Source organism: Mobula birostris, chromosome 21 (genome assembly GCF_030028105.1).
Source record: "Mobula birostris isolate sMobBir1 chromosome 21, sMobBir1.hap1, whole genome shotgun sequence".
Classification (NCBI taxonomy): domain Eukaryota; kingdom Metazoa; phylum Chordata; class Chondrichthyes; order Myliobatiformes; family Myliobatidae; genus Mobula; species Mobula birostris.
In genome coordinates this window covers 22,358,150-22,377,659 of record NC_092390.1, presented here as the reverse complement: position 1 = coordinate 22,377,659, position 19,510 = coordinate 22,358,150, and the positions used below count along the sequence as shown (strand labels likewise).

The following is a 19,510-nucleotide window of genomic DNA, read 5'->3' as shown; positions in this document are numbered from 1 at the left end:
GAACACTGCATCTAGTGATCATAATGCCATTAGCTTCAAGGTAGTTATGGAAAAAGACAGGTCTGGTCCTCAGGTTGAGATTCTAAATTGGAGGAAGTCCAATTTTAATGCTATTAGAAAGAATCTGGCAAATGTGGATTGGGACAGGCTGTTTTCTGGCAAAGGTGAACTTGGTAAGTGGGAAGCCTTCAAACGTGAAATTTTGAGAGCACAAAGAGTACAAAGCTTGTGCTTATCAGAATCAAAGGCAAGAATAACAGATTTAGGGAACTTTGTTTTTTGAGAGATAGAGGCCCTGGTTAAAAGGTCATGGCAGGCTTAGGCAAGTAGGAACAAATGAGGTACTTGATTAGTGTAAGAAATGCAAGAGAACCCCTCAGGAAATCGGAAGGGCTAAAAGAAGGCATGATGTTGCTCTAGCAGACAAAGTAAAGGAAAATCTTAAGGGCTTTTGCAGATATATTAAGAGCCAAGAGATTGGAGAGATCTTAAATATTTTTGCACCTGTATTTGCTTGGGAAGCAGACACAGAGTGTATAGAAGTGAGGCAAAGCAGCAGCAAGCAAGGTTATGGACCCTATACAGTTACAGAGGAGGATGAGTTTGTTGTCTTGAGGCAAATCAGGCTGAACAAATCCCCAGGGCCTAACAAGGTGTTCCTTCGGACTCTGTGGGAGTAAGTGCAAAAATTGTGGGAGCTGTAGCAGAGATCCTTAAATCATCCTTAGTGACAGGTGAGGTACCGAAGGATTGGAGAATAGCTAACGTTGTTCTGCTGTTTAAGAAATCCTCTAAGAATAAACCGGAGAATTACAGGCCAGTGAGCCTGACATCAGCATTGTTATTTGAAAATTATTTGAAGGTAGTCTAAGAAACCAGAGGACACAGCATCAAAATAGAAGGGCATCCTTTTAGAATGGAGATGAGGAAGAATTTCTTTAGCCAGATTGTGGTGAATCTGTGGAATTCATTGTCACAGGCAGCTGTGGAGGCCAAGTTTTTATATTTATTTAAGGAAGAGGTTGATAGATTCTTGATTGGTCAGGGCATGAATGGACACGGTGGGGGGGAAGGCAGGAGATTGGGGCTGAGAGGAAAAATGGATCGGCCATGATGAAATGGTGAATCAGAGTAGATGGGCCAAATGGTCAAATTCACCTGCTATATCTTAGTCTTCTGAGATATGGATACATGAGTATTTGGATAGACAGGGATTGATTAGGGATAGTCAGAATGGCTTTGTGTACAGTAGGTCATATCTAACCAATCCTATAGAGGTTTTTTTGAGGATTTTTTTGAGACTCCAGCAAGGCATTTGACAAGGTCCCTCATGGGAAATTGGTCAAGAACCTTCAGTCACTTGGCATTCAAGATGAGGTAGTAAATTGGATTAGATGTTGGCTTTGCAGGAGAAGCCAGGGAGTGGTTGTAGATCATTGCCTCTGACTGGAGGCCTGTGACTGGTGGAGTGCTGTGTCCATTGTTGTTTGTCTGGATTAGCAAATTTGCAGATGACACCAAGATTGGGGGTGTAATGGACAGTGAGGAAGACTATCGAAGCTTGCAGCAGGATCTGGACCAGCTGGGAAAAATGAGCTGAAAAAATTGACATGAGAAATGCAGTAGAACAAAGGGATCTGGCAATACAGGTCCATAATTCATTGAAAGTGACGTCGAAAACAACAAGCAGACAATACAATTCATAAAATAAAGAATCCAAAGACAAAGCTTGTGGAGAGTACAATAGGGAAAATTCAAGAGAGTTTTGAAACATATTATCGAGAGCTGTACTCCCAACCCCGGGCCCCCAATGAGCCCTATATAGACAGTGTATTGAATTTTTTAGATCTACCTAAACTTACAGATTTACAAAATGGAAGTTTATTAGAACCAATAACTGTCAAAGAACTGAACGTGGCCATCTCTAGGTTAAAGGCTGGAAAGTCCCCGGGTTCTGATGGGTTTACCTCAGAGTGGTACAAGTCCCTGAAGACACAGTTAGCCCCATTACTACTTAACACCTTTAATTGGATCTTGCAGAGAGGAGAAACTCCACCTTCCTGGAGAGAAGCGATTATTTCAGTTATTCCTAAAGAGGGTAAAGATAAACTAGAATGTGGCAATTATCGGCCAATTAGTGTTCTTAATTTAGATTACAAACTATTTACATCTATATTAGCGCGCAGATTGGAAAAGCTTTTACCTGGCCTAATCCACTTAGACCAGACTGGATTTATTCAACAAAGACAAACACAGGACAACATAAGGAGAACTCTGCACATATTAGAACAGGTTAATAAGAACGAGACAGAGACAATGGTAGTAGGATTGGACGCTGAGAAAGCTTTTGATTCGGTTAGTTGGGCATTCCTATACAGAGTGTTAGGAAGATTCGGCTTTCAAGAAAAGTTTATTAAAGTAATTCTACTCTATATGACAGCCCTACAGCCCGAATTAAGATAAATGGGGACCTCTCTGACTCCTTCATCTTAGAGAGAGGCACTAGACAGGGATGCCCAATTTCTCCTCTCCTTTTTGCGCTATATATTGAACCGCTTGCCCAACTAATAAGACAGAGCGAAATCGTAAAAGGTATCAAGGTGGCAGGGATTGAACAGAAAGTGGCGTTATTCGCAGATGATGTTTTGGTCTATCTGAGTGAACCAGAAAAATCATTTATAGGATTGCTTACACTGTTGGATGACTTTGGGAAAATATCAGGTTATAAAATAAATGTAAAGAAAACGCAGGTTATGTCCCCAAATTATACACCATCCAAAAAATTGCGGGATACCTATGATCTTAAGTGGGAAGCTAAATCATTAAAATATTTAGGAATAACCCTGCCGAAGGATATTTCAACACTGTCACAGGTAAATTATGGGCCATTAATCTCAGAGATAAAAGCAGATATGCATAGATGGAATCTTATCCCTTTTTTAAGTTTAAATTCAAGGATAAATACTATAAAAATGAATATTCTTCCTCGGTTATTGTATCTTTTCCGTACTTTACCGGTGGAGATGAATGATAATCAATTCAGGGAATGGGACAAATGGATTTCCCGCTTCATTTGGCAAGGAAAGAAACCTAGAATTCGATATAACACCTTACAGTTAGGGAAGGAAGGAGGAGGTATGGTTCTTCCTTGCCTGAGAAATTATTTTTATGCCTCACAGATAACCCCTCTGTTATATTGGTGTAATAGGGAATATAAGGCTAGATGGAAGGAAATAGAATTTGGATTAGTTGACAGTTTTCCTCTTCAGGCCTCAATAGCTGACAAAGGATTGATGGCCCAGTTGGAAAAATTTAATAACGCTTAGATAAATCTTACATTAAAAGTATGGCAGAAGGTGGTTAATTCATGTGGAATTAACAACATGCTAAAACTCTTTAGATGGTGTGCATATGATACCGAATTCCTTCCCAACAGAGGAGATAAAAGATTTGAGCTATGGATAAAGAAAGGTCTTACAACCTACCTCTCATTTATAGATAAGAGAGTATTACAAAGTTTCCAAATCCTGCAGGACAAACATGGCCTAGAACATAATAACTTTTTTAGGTACCTTCAAATACGAAACTATGTTAACCAGAGTTGTAGATATACAGACCTATCAACAGTAGAATTAGAATTTTTCAAGATTCTGAATTCGGCTTGCAGTTCAATACCTAGTAAATCAGTTTCTCGCCTATATAATGCACTCTCCCATGCTAAAAATGTAAATACACTGTATATTAAAGAGAAGTGGGAGGAAGAAGCGGGGTTGGTACTTTCAGAGGAGGCTTGGGAGAAAATCTGCAGCTTTCAATGGTCCTCGACTGATTCTTTGACTTGGAGAGAACATTGTTGGAAAAACATTATAAGATACTTCAAGACCCCATATCAGGAAAAATGTAAAGATACAAATGTGATGTGTTGGAGAAGGTGCGGTTCCAAGGAGGCAAATCATTTTCATATTTTTTGGGATTGCCCTAAATTAAGTCTATTTTGGGAAGGTATTCATAGAACATTAGTTAAGGTACTTAGGTCCCAGATACCTCTGAACTTTGAGACGCTCTATTTGGGGCATGTATTGTTTCTTGAACAGAAGGAGGATATAAAGTTTCTGCAGGCCCTCTTAGCGGCAAGTAAGAAATCAATCACTAGAAAATGGCTAAATCCAATACCACCTACATTAGAAGATTGGTACGAAATTATCTTGGAAATATTTAAAATGGAAAAGTTGACTTACTCCCTGAGAACTCAAAAAGAAAAATTTTATCAAATCTGGAATAAATGGATTGAATCTATAACCCCAATGCGAGCAGACTTTAGATGACTCTCTTAATGATTTATATTGCTCTTCTCATCAACACAGTAATATTGCTAACTGTTTGGTTTTTTTTTTGGAAAATAGAGAATTAACACAAGTAAAGGGAAAGATTTGGGAAAGGGATAAAAAAAATGAAAAAATTAAGTAAATAAGTACATAGGGATTGGATAATTATGTCTGCGGGCAGGAGCAAGCTTGAACAAATTAGGATATAAACACCTACAATGGTTGATACATAGGCTTATATACGACATTTTGGACCAGTGGAAATGGTCCAGAAGGTTTATATGGAAACTATTATTACCATTTTTCTTAACAACTAATTCCATTACTTAGTCTAATAGGTTAGATTTACCACAGTACATAATTATCTACTTAAATGTTTATTTTCCTTTTGTATCATCTCAATGTGTACTTAAGAATGTATAAATAATTGTAGTTTTATACATATAAAAAAATGGAAAAGGTTATATGTGTGAAAAAAGTACATGATATTTGTGAATTCCTTATCCAAATAAAAATAAAATTTAAAAAAAAAGTGACGTCACAGGTAAATAGGGTTGCTCAAAAAGCTTTTGGCACATTGGCCTTCATAGATCAAAGTATTGAGTACGGGAGTTGGGATGTTCCTTTGAAGTTGTATAAGATGTTGTGTGCAGTTTTGGTCACCTGCATATAGGAAGGCTGTAAGGTTGAAAGAGAAAAGAAAATTTACAAGGATATTGCCAGATCTGGAGGGCCTGTGTTAGAAGGGAAGATTGAATAGATTAGAACTTTACTCATAGAATACTGAGGGGAAATTTGATAAAGGTATACAAAATTGAGGGATATAGGTAGGGTAAATGCAAGCAGGCTTTTGTCCTCTGAGGTTGGGTGAGACTACAGCTAGAAGTCATGGGTTAAGGGTGAAGGGTGAAATGTTTAAGGGAAATTTCACTCAGAATGGTGTGAGTGTGGAATGAGTTGCCAGTGCAAATGGTGAATGCAATTTCAGTTTCAACGTTCAAGAGAAGGTTTGGATATGTACATGGATGGAAGGGTGGTGTGGGCGTAGATCAATGGGACTAGGCGGTTTAAATGATTTGGCACAGACTAGATGGGCCGAATGACCTGTTTCTGTCCTGTAGTTTTAAATAACTGTGACTGTTTAAAGCATCTTATTAGATTTTCACTTTGTTATATAACTTATGTAATTATCTGTGGATTAGTGATAGCACCTTCTCCTCGCTGGCGATCAACACTGGTGCACCTTAGGCGTGTGTGCCTAACCTACAGCTCTACTCTCTCTATACCCATAACTGTGTGGCTAGGCATAGCTCAAATATCATCTGTAAATTTGCTAATGATACAACCATTGTTGGTAGGATCTCTGATGGAGATGAGAGGGCATACAGAAGCAAGATATATCAACTAGTGGAGTGCTGTTATAGCAACAACCTTGCACTCAACTTTAGTAAAACAAGAGTTGATTGTGGACATCAGGAAAGGTAAGACGAAGGAACACATACCAATCCTCATAGAGGGATCAGAAGTGGAGAAAGTGAGCAACTTCAAGTTCCTGGGTGTCAAGATCTGAGGACCTAACCTGGTCCCAACATATGGGTGCAGTTATAAAGGAGGCCAGACAATGACTATATTTCATTAGGAGTTTAAAAAGATTTGGTATGTCAACAAGTACACTCAAAAACTTCTGTAGATGTACTGTGGAGGGCACCCAGGGCATGCCCTTTTCTTACTGTTACCATCAGGTAGGAGGTACAGAAGACACACTCAGCAATTCAGGAACAGTTTCTTCCCCTCTGCCATCCGATTCCTAAATGGACATTGAATCCGTGAACTACCTCACTTTTTAAATATATATTACCGTTTTTTTGCATAATTTTTAATCTATTTAGTATACGTATACTGTAATTGATTTATTATTATTATATTAATTTTTTCTATATGTATTGCATTGAACTGCTGCTGCTAAGTTAACAAATTTCATGATACATGTGATAATAAACCTGATTCTGAATTCTGAAAATAACAGAAACACTGGGTTATTGGGGGAAATAAAATGAACCTACCTTTTACCTGCAATTGGCCAATAAATTGGGCTTAATGCACTTTTCTAGGTTTCTGTTTCATGTGGAATACCAGACTTCAGATCAAGAGATGGGATTTATGCTAGATTGGCAGTAGACTTTCCAGACCTTCCAGATCCTCACGCCATGTTTGACATTGAATACTTCAGAAAAGACCCTAGACCATTTTTTAAGTTTGCAAAGGTAAATACCTTAATGATTCTGAAATTTCTAGAAACTTGATATCATTTAAAGTGAGAGGCAGAGCTAAGCAAAAAGTTGAAAGTGAGTAAATAATGCTTAAAATGCAGTTGTTTTCTAATTACACTTAATCAGTGTAAACATATAAATATTATCTGATACAATTTATGAACATGAACGAGTGGTAATTGTATTTGGGGGGCGGGGGTCTCCCTCACTTTTTAATTTCCATCAATCCTATTGACTGTTCCATTCACCTTGTGTGCACCTCCAATCATTTCAGTGACACTGTTCATTCTGATTTCAATTTTTGCTATTGTTGACTTCAGCCTTTCTCAAATACTGTTTTCCACCATGCTTGGATGCTCAGCTACACTCTCTACAACTTATCAATATTCCCATGGAGAATGATGGAATCCGCTATTCGATCTCATCTCAATCAATCCAACTGGATTAGCTGTCATCGCTAATATTTCTCCTAATGTTAATAAAGAAAAGAATTAAACCTCCCTTTGTCTTGAGGCTGGCACACCACTTGTTCTGTTTTGAAGTGATCGAATTGTTGGCTCTCGCTGTCATATGATTTGGAGAGAGTTACAGTATATGAAACTTAGCATTGAGCCCTTTTTGGGATCTTTCTCCGTGTTTGCTGTTTCATTTCCAAAATCACCTGACTGTTACTGTTATGGCATTCTTGCCCACCCATTCCTTCCCAAATTTTAAATGACACCTTAATCTATCTGTTCATGGCCAAGGGTCTTCAGTTTTTCCATTTCCTAGCTGCTTATTTCCCCTGGATGAAGTATCCTTCCTCTTTTATTCATTTTTCAGAATGTGGGCATCATTGGCAACACCAGCATTCATTGCTCAACCCCACGTGTTCAAGAAAAGATGGTGGTGACCCATTTTCTTGAACCACATTTGTTTTCCTAGGGAAGGGAATTCCAGGATTGAGGAAAGTTGCTATATTTCCACATTGGGATTGTGTTAATTTTGGAAGGGAACCTTCAGTTGTGTTCCAGCTTGACTGTTGTCTTTGCCCTTTGTAGCGATAGACCTTTGGGAGTTACTTTCCGTGTCACCTAAACAGGTAACTTCATAGAATAGAACAGTGCAAAGTTAGGCCCTTCGCCCCCAGTGTTGTGCCAAACTAATTAAGCTAGTAATTCCTAATTAAACTAATCCCATACTGACTGTACATGGTCTATATCCCTCCATTCTCTGCACATAAGAGCCTCTTAAACATCTCTATCATATGTCTTTACCAAAATGGTTGTTGCAATGCACCTAGTGTGTAGTAGGTAGTGTTTGTTGCTCTCACTTTCAGTTTCCACTGTTGGCTGGCAGTCTTGCAAAAAGCCGAATGTGTAAGTCTCTACCTACCAGTACACATAACCTCTCCAACAGCAAGCCTCATATAGTGCCTGCTCACTGGTGACACATGGAAACTGAACTCCTTTTGGACTCAGGCTGAACTACAGAGTACTGGCAGGAGGTCTGGCCCCTGCACATGTAGCACACAAGCCCACCATCCAGGTGTTTGTGAACTGGATCCCCAGCTATGGGTAAATAGCCCCACTGCCTCGTGGGCAACCTCAAGAGATGAAGACTATGGGAGTAAACCCAGACAGCAAATCCGGAGTGGCGCCCCTAAGGCGACTGGACATCATTGAACATCATTCTGACAGCTCAGCTGGTGCGAAATGTAGTGCTTCATAAGCTTTCCTTTGGACTACACTGGTGAGCCGAGAGGGGGATCGTGACAACTGGGCACCTTAGGATCTCCATACCTTCTGCCCAGGCTTGTGATGATGATGATCATCGCCCATTGGCCTTCAAGACAGACGGATGCCAACCACCACTATGTCTTCACCATCACCCCCTGACGGTGCATTTCAGGCACGTTCTACTCTGCTTAAAAATAAAACTTGCCCTTTGTATATCTCCTTTGAGCTTCCCACTCTTGCCTTAAATGCATGCCCTCTAATATTAGACATTTCAACCTTGGGGAGAAAGTTCTCCATGTACACCTCTCACAGTTTTATAAACCTCTATCAGGTTGCGCTCAGCCACTGCTACACCTGAGAAAACAACCCTAGTTTGTCCAACCTCCCTTTATAGCCCATGCCAAAAATGAATACAATACTCCAGATGTGGCCTATGCTGAATTTTTAAAAGATGCAACGTAGTTTCCTCACTCTTGAATTCATTGCCTCAATTAATAAAGGGAAGCATGCTATATGTCTTTACCACTCTTTCAGCCTGTGTGGCCAATTTTAGGGAGGTGTGGACTTGGATCACTCTATGTCAGTGCTGTTAAGGGTCATACCATTAACTGTGTACTTTTTGCATTTGATCTTCTGAAGTACAGCACTCCCACTTGCCTGGATGAAACTCTCATCTGCCATTTATTGACCTATACTTGCATCTGGTTTGTATCCCACTGTATCCTTTGGCGTTCTTCTACACTATCCATGATGCCACTAATCATGGTGTTATTTGTAAGCTGACTAGCTCACCCATCCATGTTTTTATCCAAGCCAATCTTATGTATCATAAACTATAGATTTCTCCATTTGGAATCCTGTTGAACCCTGATCGTCACAGACTTCAAGCCAGAATAAGACATCACCCACTACCCTCAATCTCCAATGGGCAACCCAATTCTGAGTCCAAACGGCTGAGTCACCGTGAATCAGTATGTGTTGAAGATGGTATACAATGCAGCCAATATGGTTATTATTGTAGTGGATGTCTTAACAATGCTCAGTTTTGTTCTGAATGCAGTTCATTTAGCACAATGGTTGTGGAGGAAGAGCATGTGATGAGCACAAGGAGCATCGGAATACAGGCTGATCTAGCCCTTTGTTTCTACTTTTACTACTACAATTGTTGTATGAATCTCAAACAAGTAGATTGGAAAGATTGTAAAAAAGAATGTTTCAAGAGGGTATGTAGATGAGCCACTGCCTTAACCTGCTTTGGTCATTCTAGTGAAGGGCAGGGAGTTCCATATTAAAGGAATTCTGGTAGTTTTCCACATCAGGATAACGTGCACTTCTGTGTTTTGGAAGGGAACCCACTAGTAATGTTCAGATGAAGCATCTGCTGATTAGGGAGAGAAAAGTGAAATAGGTTTATTCCCTCCTTCTTCCCTCTACTCCCCACCCTCCCCCCCGCCCACATTGCTTTGCTCACCATCACAACACAGCTTTTCATCCTGGGTGTGAAAGCCGATTTCTCACAAAGCATTAAAGCTTATATCCTAGTTTCTGATTCATCATGGTTTTGTCACTCAATGTATCATAAAATGATTTGACCCATTGAGAGGCTGGCATTTCTTTGTGAAGCAACCTTGACAGTCCTATTCCTCTGCTGTATGTCCATGACCACATAGAATATTTTCACGTGAGACTTTATATTCAATTTTCCTTCAAAAGCCCTGATTGATTCTCCACTCACCATTTGTCTAAGGAGAATAATATCACTTCTGATTCCACAATACCCATAATTGATCTGTGAAGTTCCCATTTTGTTCCATCACAAGGCATCTTGTACAGGTACTTTTCTCCTTCCTTTTGGTTTTGTTACAGCGAGCTGAAACCACGAATACCAACCAGTCCCAGGCTGCGTTTCATTGATTGGTCATTGTTCCTGTCAATATCTTGAATGCTGTTCAGTAAACCATTTAAATAGTTGTGCTTGGCAATGTACTGTTGAGTTTTTGAGTTTTTTTTGTAGTTACATGGTCTTACTGAATGAAGGTTTATTTTGTATTCGGGCTTGTTCTGTCTCTTGGCTTCAGATTTCATTAGTACTTATAGGCAAGTAAACACAACAAACTGGTTACAAGGTGCTTTATTGGCAAATTTCAGCAGAATGCTTGCGCATAATTTGACCACAGCAGCAAGCTCTTTTTGAGGCTGAAGTTAATTGCAACCTTGACCAGCAGGTTATCAGTGAGTCCAATGACATCAGTGTCAAACACTGAAACTCGTGCGAGTCAGTTGTTGCATGCATTATCAACTTCCAGGTCAATGCTGCTTCAGGAGTTACATTTGAATAGTAGTTCAAACATTACAAACATATATTTCAGGTCGAGTTCAGTAAAGACGACTTCTGCCTAAGAATCCATGTGAGCTATTGTTTGACAGCTGACAAGCATTTTTGGAGAGCAGTCACCCCTCTTCAGTGTTCGCTACCATTGCCTAAAACTCGTTCAACATGACACTATTGACTTCATTGCATATGGCAGTTTTATCATTCGCGAATGTGAAAAGTTCAAGCTGGGTAACATTTCAAATGTCTGATTTTTTTATTGGTGGACTTCTGGCACCTGGCGATGCCGACATTCACAAACGGCTTCTGACCAGACCAGAGCAAGATCCTGATGTAACCCTACAAGTGTTCACTGCAACTTGAAATATGATTCCAACCTGGTCAGACAAGACCATGTCAATGCAGTTTCCAGTTGCCCAGACATCATCACTGAGCAGGTCTCCAAGCAGCTAGACACAGCTTGTTGGAATTGTTGTACTTGGAATTACACAAGAAACTGCCAGTGCAAGAAACACGTGCAGCAAATGCCAGCACTGAGGCCAAAACTTTTTCTATCCTTCACTGTCTTCAGGTCAAGTGAAACACAAGTACAAGACATTTCAAAAGCCATCAAAATCTACAAGAAGTCTAATGGTCACATTCAAAGTTAACAGGAGACAGTACATCAACGTATTTATTAACAATCAGCTGGTTAAGCTCAGACATCACCAAATGCACATGGCGGGCACTTGTATCCCCACCGGTCAAGTTAACTCATCACTCCGCTTGCAGTTTATCAGGTAGAACCCTTCAGCTGATTGGTAAACTGCACTGCATGGTGTTACCATTCCATCAGCTTCTTCCCATTTTTTCTTTGCCTGTTTGCTGTCTTACAGTTTGTTACTGTGTAAAGTACTCAGAAAATGTAGAAATGCTAACTGTCTCCTTTGACTGAATTAGTGAAAGTGTGATAAGTTGGGATTTTATAATATAAAACCAAAAGACTTGATGTATTATAATTGCTGCTGTGCTTAATCTTCCACCAAACCAATGTGGACTCTGACCTAAGACATGAATTTATAAGGTGTTTTTCACCATCTTGTGAGATTTCACAGGTAATGATGTACAAGAAAATCACTGTCATTTACTTTACACAGTTCCAAGTAACACCACTAGCAGATAATCTGATTTTAGATGGTGGAAGATAAATGTATATGAGAACAAGTATTCTTCACTAGTCAAAACCTTGGTTTAGCATTTTTCTCCTAAGTGGCACATCCAGTGGAACAGCACTGATGCTGCACCATTGTGTCAGTGTGGAGTTTTTCTTGAGTGCTTGCTTTGAATTTGTGTGTACAATCCTGTGACTGAGCTAGGACAGTGAGATTCAATGGTAAGTGAATATTCTGTGAAAAATGGTTAATAACCCTTGAGGAATGTATTAGTGTTCCACATAGTTTAAAGTTAGACTAATCAGAAGCCTACTAGATTAACTTGTTCTGCAAGATATTCCTGGAATGTGTATTAGATGATAATTCTACCTGTTTTTAATTTCACAGGAGATTTATCCTGGTCAATTCCAGCCATCACTTTGTCACAAATTTATAGCCTTGCTGGATAAACAAGAGAGACTACTTCGGAATTACACCCAGAACATAGATACCCTGGAGCAGGTTGCTGGCATTCGTAGGATTGTTGAGTGCCATGGTTAGTAGTGGATAATATCTGGATTAAAATAACTGAACACGTTTTCCTCCTCATTAAACTATTACATATTTTAATATGGGTTTCTGTCTTGGTGTTCAAAATCTAACCGAAAATACTGGTTGGAGTACATATGATTTATTTTAACATGTGCTGACTAAGATTTTTCTGTTCAAGTATATGGTTACCTGGCTTCATTTATTGCACTGTGTTTAAAGGCTGGTATTTTATAAGAATTGGGCATGCATGCCCCTACAGCTGTTTCTCTGGGGGGAGGGTTCAGTGGGGAAGATGAGATAATTGTGGATCCACATTGTTTCCTAATGAATGGTCTAACACGGCTTGGTTTCTTTGCACTTAGATGCTGTATAATATGCTGAATATGTCCTGCATCTTCTGTTTTTATTCCAAACGTAATTTTAGAGTGCAAGGCAAGATAAGTCGTGATGTGCTCTCAAGTTAAACTCAGCAGAGTTCATAGCTTGCCAAAGGAGAGTCAGCGGCAGGATTTTATTGTTTTTTTAAAACAATTTTTTTACTTGGGGAGGAATTTTCTATATTTCTGGGAAGCTGATGTACATTCTAGAAAAAATGGATACTGGCCAACCTTTCTGGGATACTATCAGATTTATTTAAAGCTTTGGACTTCCTTTCTATTCCTTTTAAAATTACTGTTAGTAATTTTTCTCTTGAACAATAAACGTTATGGTTTTACTGTTATCTGAAATTTTTATTTAGGTTCATTTGCGATGGCTTCTTGTCTGATGTGCAAATACAAGGTTGATTGTGAAGCAATTAGGGAAGAAGTATTCAATCAGGTAATTTGTTTCTGAAGTGAGGGAATTGAAATCACCAGTCTATTGCCTGTTGAATCAGGAATTGTTTTCCTTTTGCTGTACTGATGATGAAGAAGAAGAAGATGGGAACTGATGTGTGTTGTTTCTTGTCACAGAGCTGGAGTAGGCTGCCTGATTTCATCATGCAATGTGTGTAGTTCTTATATTAACTACTGGGAGATGTGCAAGTCTCCATTGGATAATGCATTCAATTAATCCTGTACTTTAGGGATTCAGTAAATATGGATGCTAGTGGATGATGGGGGCCAAAGAGCTGCATTTTACCCAAATTAGTGGACTGCTCTGATACACTATTCGTGGTGGCTGCCTGAATTTTACATTCAGATGGCCAGTACTGTAGCATAGCATGATTGCCATGCACCAATTGTTGAAAAATATGTAAATAAGCTGTGTGCACAATAGTCTGTGACACGGAACTAACTAGTGTGCTTTTTTAAGGTTGTTCCCCATTGTCCAAAGTGCCCGCTGGAAGTTCCTCTTGCCATTATGAAGCCAGATATAGTGTTTTTTGGTGAAAACTTACCTGAGCAATTTCATAGGAGTATGAAGTATGACAAAGATGAAGTTGACCTCCTAATTGTAATTGGATCTTCGTTAAAAGTCCGGCCAGTAGCTCTCATACCAAGTAAGAATCCTAACCTAGTAATTCATCTTATAGGATATACCACAAATAATTTGATGCAGTATATTAATGTTGCAATGAATATTGGTATCAAGGAACAGTAACAATGTAAAATGTTCCACCTAGCTATCAAAATTATAGTGAGCCAGCATCTTGATTGGCAGAATCCAACAAATATTTAATAATATATTCAAATATTGATATTATTAAAGCAATAATGTATGATTTAGTCTTCAGTAATTTCATTTCTTGTTCTTTGAAAGTGCAGACTCACATACTGTGGTAAATATTTACTTGTCAAGTATATTGTCTGATGTTGGATGCTTGCCATATGCTTTTAATGACTGTTGTTTCAGTCAAAATTTTAAAGCAACTTTTGGAATATGGTGATTGGTGTTTTGGTTTTGTTCTATAAGAGAGAATTATTTTTGAAATGTGCGTATGCTCGGTGAGGCATTAGTTCCAGCTATGACTAAAGGTAAAACTTGTCCTGATTTCACCACATATGGTTATCAGCCAGCATTGTGCATGAACAAGAGCTCCATTCTTGCTGACCCTGCAGACTGAATCAGTCCAAGTGAAATGAATAAAACTGTGACTCCTGCACATCTAAAATAGTATGGAATAAGGATTATATTTTGTTCATTTTTGACTCAATATTCTGTACCATGTTAAGGAAATATCAGGATAAAATATCAGTGCTTTGGGGGATGATGCGAGGTGAATGCGAGAGGTCTCGGTTCAAATCCCGGATGAGCCCCCAAATGTAGCCCCCGGTAAGCTTCAGGCTCGCTCAACTCGCTTTCGTCTAGGGGAAGCAGCCTTCAGCTCCGCCAAACTGGGTAATTAAGTTTGTGTGGATGCTGTGTGATGTACCCCATCCCGACAAATAACAGACAATACACCATATACAGTTAAATGATTACAATTTATAGATATTACTGGAACTATGTAATTAATAGAGATAAAATATAAACGAAAAGTAGAAGGTGCCAAACTTATCGAAGTTCAACCTCTTCATGCACAACAGTTGGAGCTCTAGTAACGGGATCGGCTTTCCACCATTCGCTCCCCTCCGACCACCTCAACCCGCCACCTGGGACCAACCACAGTGGTCGACCAGACGCTCCACACAAGTCTGTCTTCGTCTCCTCTCCTTGCCAAAGACCCTGGACCTCGGACTCCGGCTCGGGGTCCGCCCCGTTGGCCAGCTCACAGCATCGCGTCCACTCTCTCTCTCTCTCTCTTCATCGCACCTTCTGCCCAAAAACCTTGCGCATACAATAGGTTACAGACACACAAGAAAGAATAACATCTATCCCAATTGGTTAGCAACTGAATACAACTTCCTCTGTAACCCAAACAAGCTGCTAGCGAGAGAACTTTCTCAGCAGTTAACATAACAAAGAAGCCATTTTAATTAGCCTACGCAGTAACATAAAAGAAGAAACCCCTTACATCAGCAAAACTATTTCACATTTATTTTGGCTTTAAAATCAAGATTATTTGTACATAACTTGTTCATTAAACTACTTTAGTCTGAAGTTGGAATTCCAAATATCTAAGTAAATGCGGGTGCTGGAACCCTTCAAATAAAAAATAGAGCTGGAAATATCAAGGATGTCAATCAGTACATATCAAAACCAATTAAAATTTGAAGTATAGCAACTTACAAAATCAAGCACGGAGATTAAAACCAATTCATACATTTAAAGAACTCCGCAGAAAAATATAGGGAATTAGGGACAGTTTCATGAAAGTAGTGTAATCAAAATACAGCCCATTCTAAGAATTGTGTGTACACGCTTGAAGTATCAGATCTTACTAAACAATGAAACAAGAGTAGGAAAGTTGTTCGGGAAATGGCTGTTCTTCAGCTGGCATCAATGTTCTTTTACCATAAATTCCTGGGATTCAGAACCTGTGCATTTAGAAATGCTGATGTTTCAGTGCATGGTGATTATTTTGAACAGTTTAATGCACTATTCTATATTTTAACATGCAAGTGTTATTTACCCCAATCCTATTTTAATGGATGATTTATTTTCAGGTTCTATACCCCATCATGTGCCTCAGGTGCTGATCAATAGGGAACCCTTGAACCATCTTAACTTTGATGTGGAGCTTTTGGGTGATTGCGATGTTGTCATTAATGAGCTGTTTCATCGTTTGGGTGGAGAGTTTGAAGAGCTTTGTGGCAATCCAGTCAAACTTACAGAAATCACAGAAAAACCCCCTCGAATTCAAAAAGAATTAAAATATCAGCCTTGTGATCTCCCTCCTACTCCGCCAGTTTTAATAGAAGATTCTAGTTCATGTGAGCAAGAAATGGAAAACTGCAAGTCAGCAACAAGTAAAGATTCCGCAGGTACAAGTTGTGAGCCTGTTGTGGAACCTACAACAAGTTGTACAAAGGAAAACACGGTAGAATCTGAATCAGAAACAGTTCACGTAAAGGAGAGTACAGCTGCTGTGGCAGACACCTCTGGGGATTGTGGCAGTGATCAGCGTATTACTCAGGCTCCTGAAAGTTGCCCGGACAGTGAGCATCATGTTCCAAGTGACATAAGAAATGCCAAGGAAACTCTCAAAAAGATCTGGAGCAGCAGATTTCCGAAAGAACAAATCAGCAAGCGATTGTCTGGTAAGACAATATTGTACATGTAATCCTGAATTTACATTTTGTGTGTGGCTAAGTGCTAATAGATTTTAGAGCATAGATGCCAATGACTTCTCAATTAAGTGATCGTGTGAATGCTTGATGGTCAAAAAGCCATTACGCATACAGGTTGGAGTACATTTAGAAAGGTTACCCCAACATGCTGCTTCTATACAGTACTGTACTTCATGATGGACCCTTATTGAATGCAGCAATCCAAAGGAGTGGTAGTTGTGCAGACAATATTATTGCATGAGTTCTTCATGCATATTGATGTGAAATACTTTGTAATTGGGAATGTTAATGTGTATGAGATCAGATTATTTGGGAAGGATAATGGTGAAATTCAGCATCCCCAGGAAAGTAACCACATTTGGGACTAGGCTGGTGGATTGCTCAGCAAATTGTTTCCCCTGAAGTGTGTGTGTGTGTGTGTAAGTAAGTTGTGTGAAATGAAAGATTGATTTATAGCACCCTTAGTGCAACTGTTTTGTCTGTTTTCAACTCTTTCTGTTTTATTTCCCATTCCCTAACTTCTACCAGGACCACTGACTACTCCTTCCTGTTCTGTTCACTTCTTGCTAGCTAGAGGACAGAAAATATTTCTAAGGCCATAGGCTCTTAAAAATGACAATAAAGAACATGTTATCCCCTTATTATGGGCAGAGAGCTTTGTTGTACTATTCCCTCTGAAGTTGGCATTATTTACTTGGTGTCGGCTTTGTTCTTGGTTGAGTCTACAGTCAAAATCTTGATTGATACTCGGTACGTGCACATCTTTGAATCCTTCTGGGAATCTGACTACAGCTAGGATGCATCGCAGCTCAAGGAAATGGATTGGGTTTAAGGCAGATGCAGAGGTAAAATAAGGAATAATTATCAGCCTTCTCCCTTTACCAAGTCCTCCTAACCTGCCTGTCTTGAACACTGCTCTGCTTGGCTGTCATGATCGCTGCTTTGACTCTAGCAGAGTGTTTTATCCACAGTTAGTTGTGATTAATTTGTGTACAGAAGTTCATGGGTATTCTGTTGTTAGTTACGTTCAATCAATATTTCCTCTTTATTCCTCTATCACTTGGTCCCAAATGCCATGCAGAACAAGGGATTGAGTTAGTTTGATCCAGCTATGGTGAATCTAGTTCCAGGAGCAGATTGATAAGGGTGAGTTTTAAGATGTTGAGATGCTGGTACTGTTGCTCAAGGCTGCTGATTTTAGGGGTTTTAACATGGCTGTTAAATGCAATATCTGTCTAGATGTGGATTAACACTCGGCGTCTCTGCTATGAATATGTATCTCCACCACACCATTCTCTCCCCAAATCAGGGTCAGAGACCCTGTTCCTTCCATTTGTTAGGCCTGTGACCCCCTCAGCACCCCCCACCCTTAAAATTCAGCCAAAGGGTGTGAGATTCCAAATTCCAGAGGAGCTCGGGGTTATACTGCTGGTTCAGCATCTGGACAAATCTGAAGGCTGAAGAGAAAACAAGGCTTTCTTTCCTCCCACAGATGAGGCGTAATCCACTGAGCTTGTCTGGCTTATTGTTTGTTACCCTCCTACCAACCTGCAAGAGTGATGTGGTCATTTGAACAAGAAGTAGGTTGGCTGATCCAGCCCAATGTCTTGAGTCTTGACAGCCATTATTAAATACTCACATTCATGTTTCTAGCAGTAGATACTCTTAAGAGTGGGAGACCTCATTAGTTGACCTTTTACTTCTTCTGCCCAAAAGACAGGAGCCAATCTGTTGAGATGGTGCAGCTCAGCAAGGCTGAGATTACTTGTATAGGTCTGGTTGTATGTTGGCTTCATTGATGAACGAACGCTGGACTTTGATCAGTGATAATTGATTACAAACTGCCCAGTAAAAGGATGATGGGAAAGAAAGAATATCAGCTATTGCTTAAAGTGAACACTTTTAGCTGAGTGGACTTCTGAGGTACTCTTTTTTTAATTATTTGTAATCAAGGGAAGCCCATCAACTGAGAAAACTGTACAGATAGAAATGAAGTCATGCATTGGTTTGCCCTGTATTGCTAAATCCAGAGAAGTTAGTTGGAGATTGATAAGGTTATTGCACTGTTTCTTCATGCAGTTCAGCTTATCCACCCGTGGATGAGAACTACAGATTATAAACAAATAAAACTGCATGGATTATTGTAAGCTGTCTGCTCCTTGTTCAACTTGTCCACAGTATACACATTACCAAGGTTATTCAGAGATAAGTGATGCTGGATCCTGATGCTTTTGTGATGCAGTATTCTTCAGAAGTCAAGAATTTAGGCATAAAGCTTCTTTATGATCGTTTTATTAAATGTTACAAGAGCGGTAAATGAGCTAGTAAAGGGAGCCAAGAGAATAACCTAAAGACAAAGGAAAAATAATTGTGGTCGTCTCGCACTCAGACTAATGAAGATGGTATATGGTGTGACATATACGTACAGTTAACCTATAAGATAGCCAGATTCAAGTGGCATGACACCGACAACAGTAATCTAAGAAGCTTCTAGAATAATGCATAAGCAACTGTATCATGCTGGAAAATTCATAGAACGATTACGCGTACAGAGCTGATTACATAAAAATACAAGCAAACAGGGAAGTTCGACTACCAAGAAAAGTAGCAATTCTACACCACAACCCAACAGATGGAAAATCCCACCACCTTCTCCTCTGTTTTCCTAAGGTTGAAGACAGGGTATCTGTCCAGCTATCTCAGCTGTATATTAATAACTATGACAGCTGGTTGAACTTAGTCTGAAGCATGCCATAGGATCACAAGAAGAGTTAACCCATTACATCTATTCCCGGATGCACTCAGAGCACAATCAATCTGTACTACAAATTCTAATGATTAAATTGAAACAGTGGAAACACATTGATTTAAACTACATTAGTTGCCTCTACAGTGCCAAAGTTTAATGTATAGTTAAGCCATGTAGTAAAGAAATGAAAAGCGATGCATAATCAAGCTAAATTAACATACTAAGAAAGTGTTTAAGTCTGGTTACCAAGGAGAGCTATTAAAAATAAGCTTCAAGGACG

The 19,510-nt window shown here is 39.4% G+C and overlaps 1 protein-coding gene across 4 annotated transcripts in view; it reads left to right on the top strand.

Annotated features, from left to right (window-relative positions):
* sirt1 (sirtuin 1) overlaps positions 1–19,510 on the top strand; it is a 46,328-nt gene that overhangs the window by 15,687 nt on the left and 11,131 nt on the right. For all 4 annotated transcript variants that reach the window (XM_072239172.1, XM_072239170.1, XM_072239173.1 and 1 more), the window contains 5 exons: positions 6,437–6,589; positions 12,184–12,331; positions 13,067–13,146; positions 13,624–13,810; positions 15,858–16,451. In XM_072239172.1, the coding sequence (XP_072095273.1) occupies positions 6,437–6,589; positions 12,184–12,331; positions 13,067–13,146; positions 13,624–13,810; positions 15,858–16,451 (1,162 nt within the window). The remainder of the gene's footprint in view (positions 1–6,436; positions 6,590–12,183; positions 12,332–13,066; positions 13,147–13,623; positions 13,811–15,857; positions 16,452–19,510) is intronic.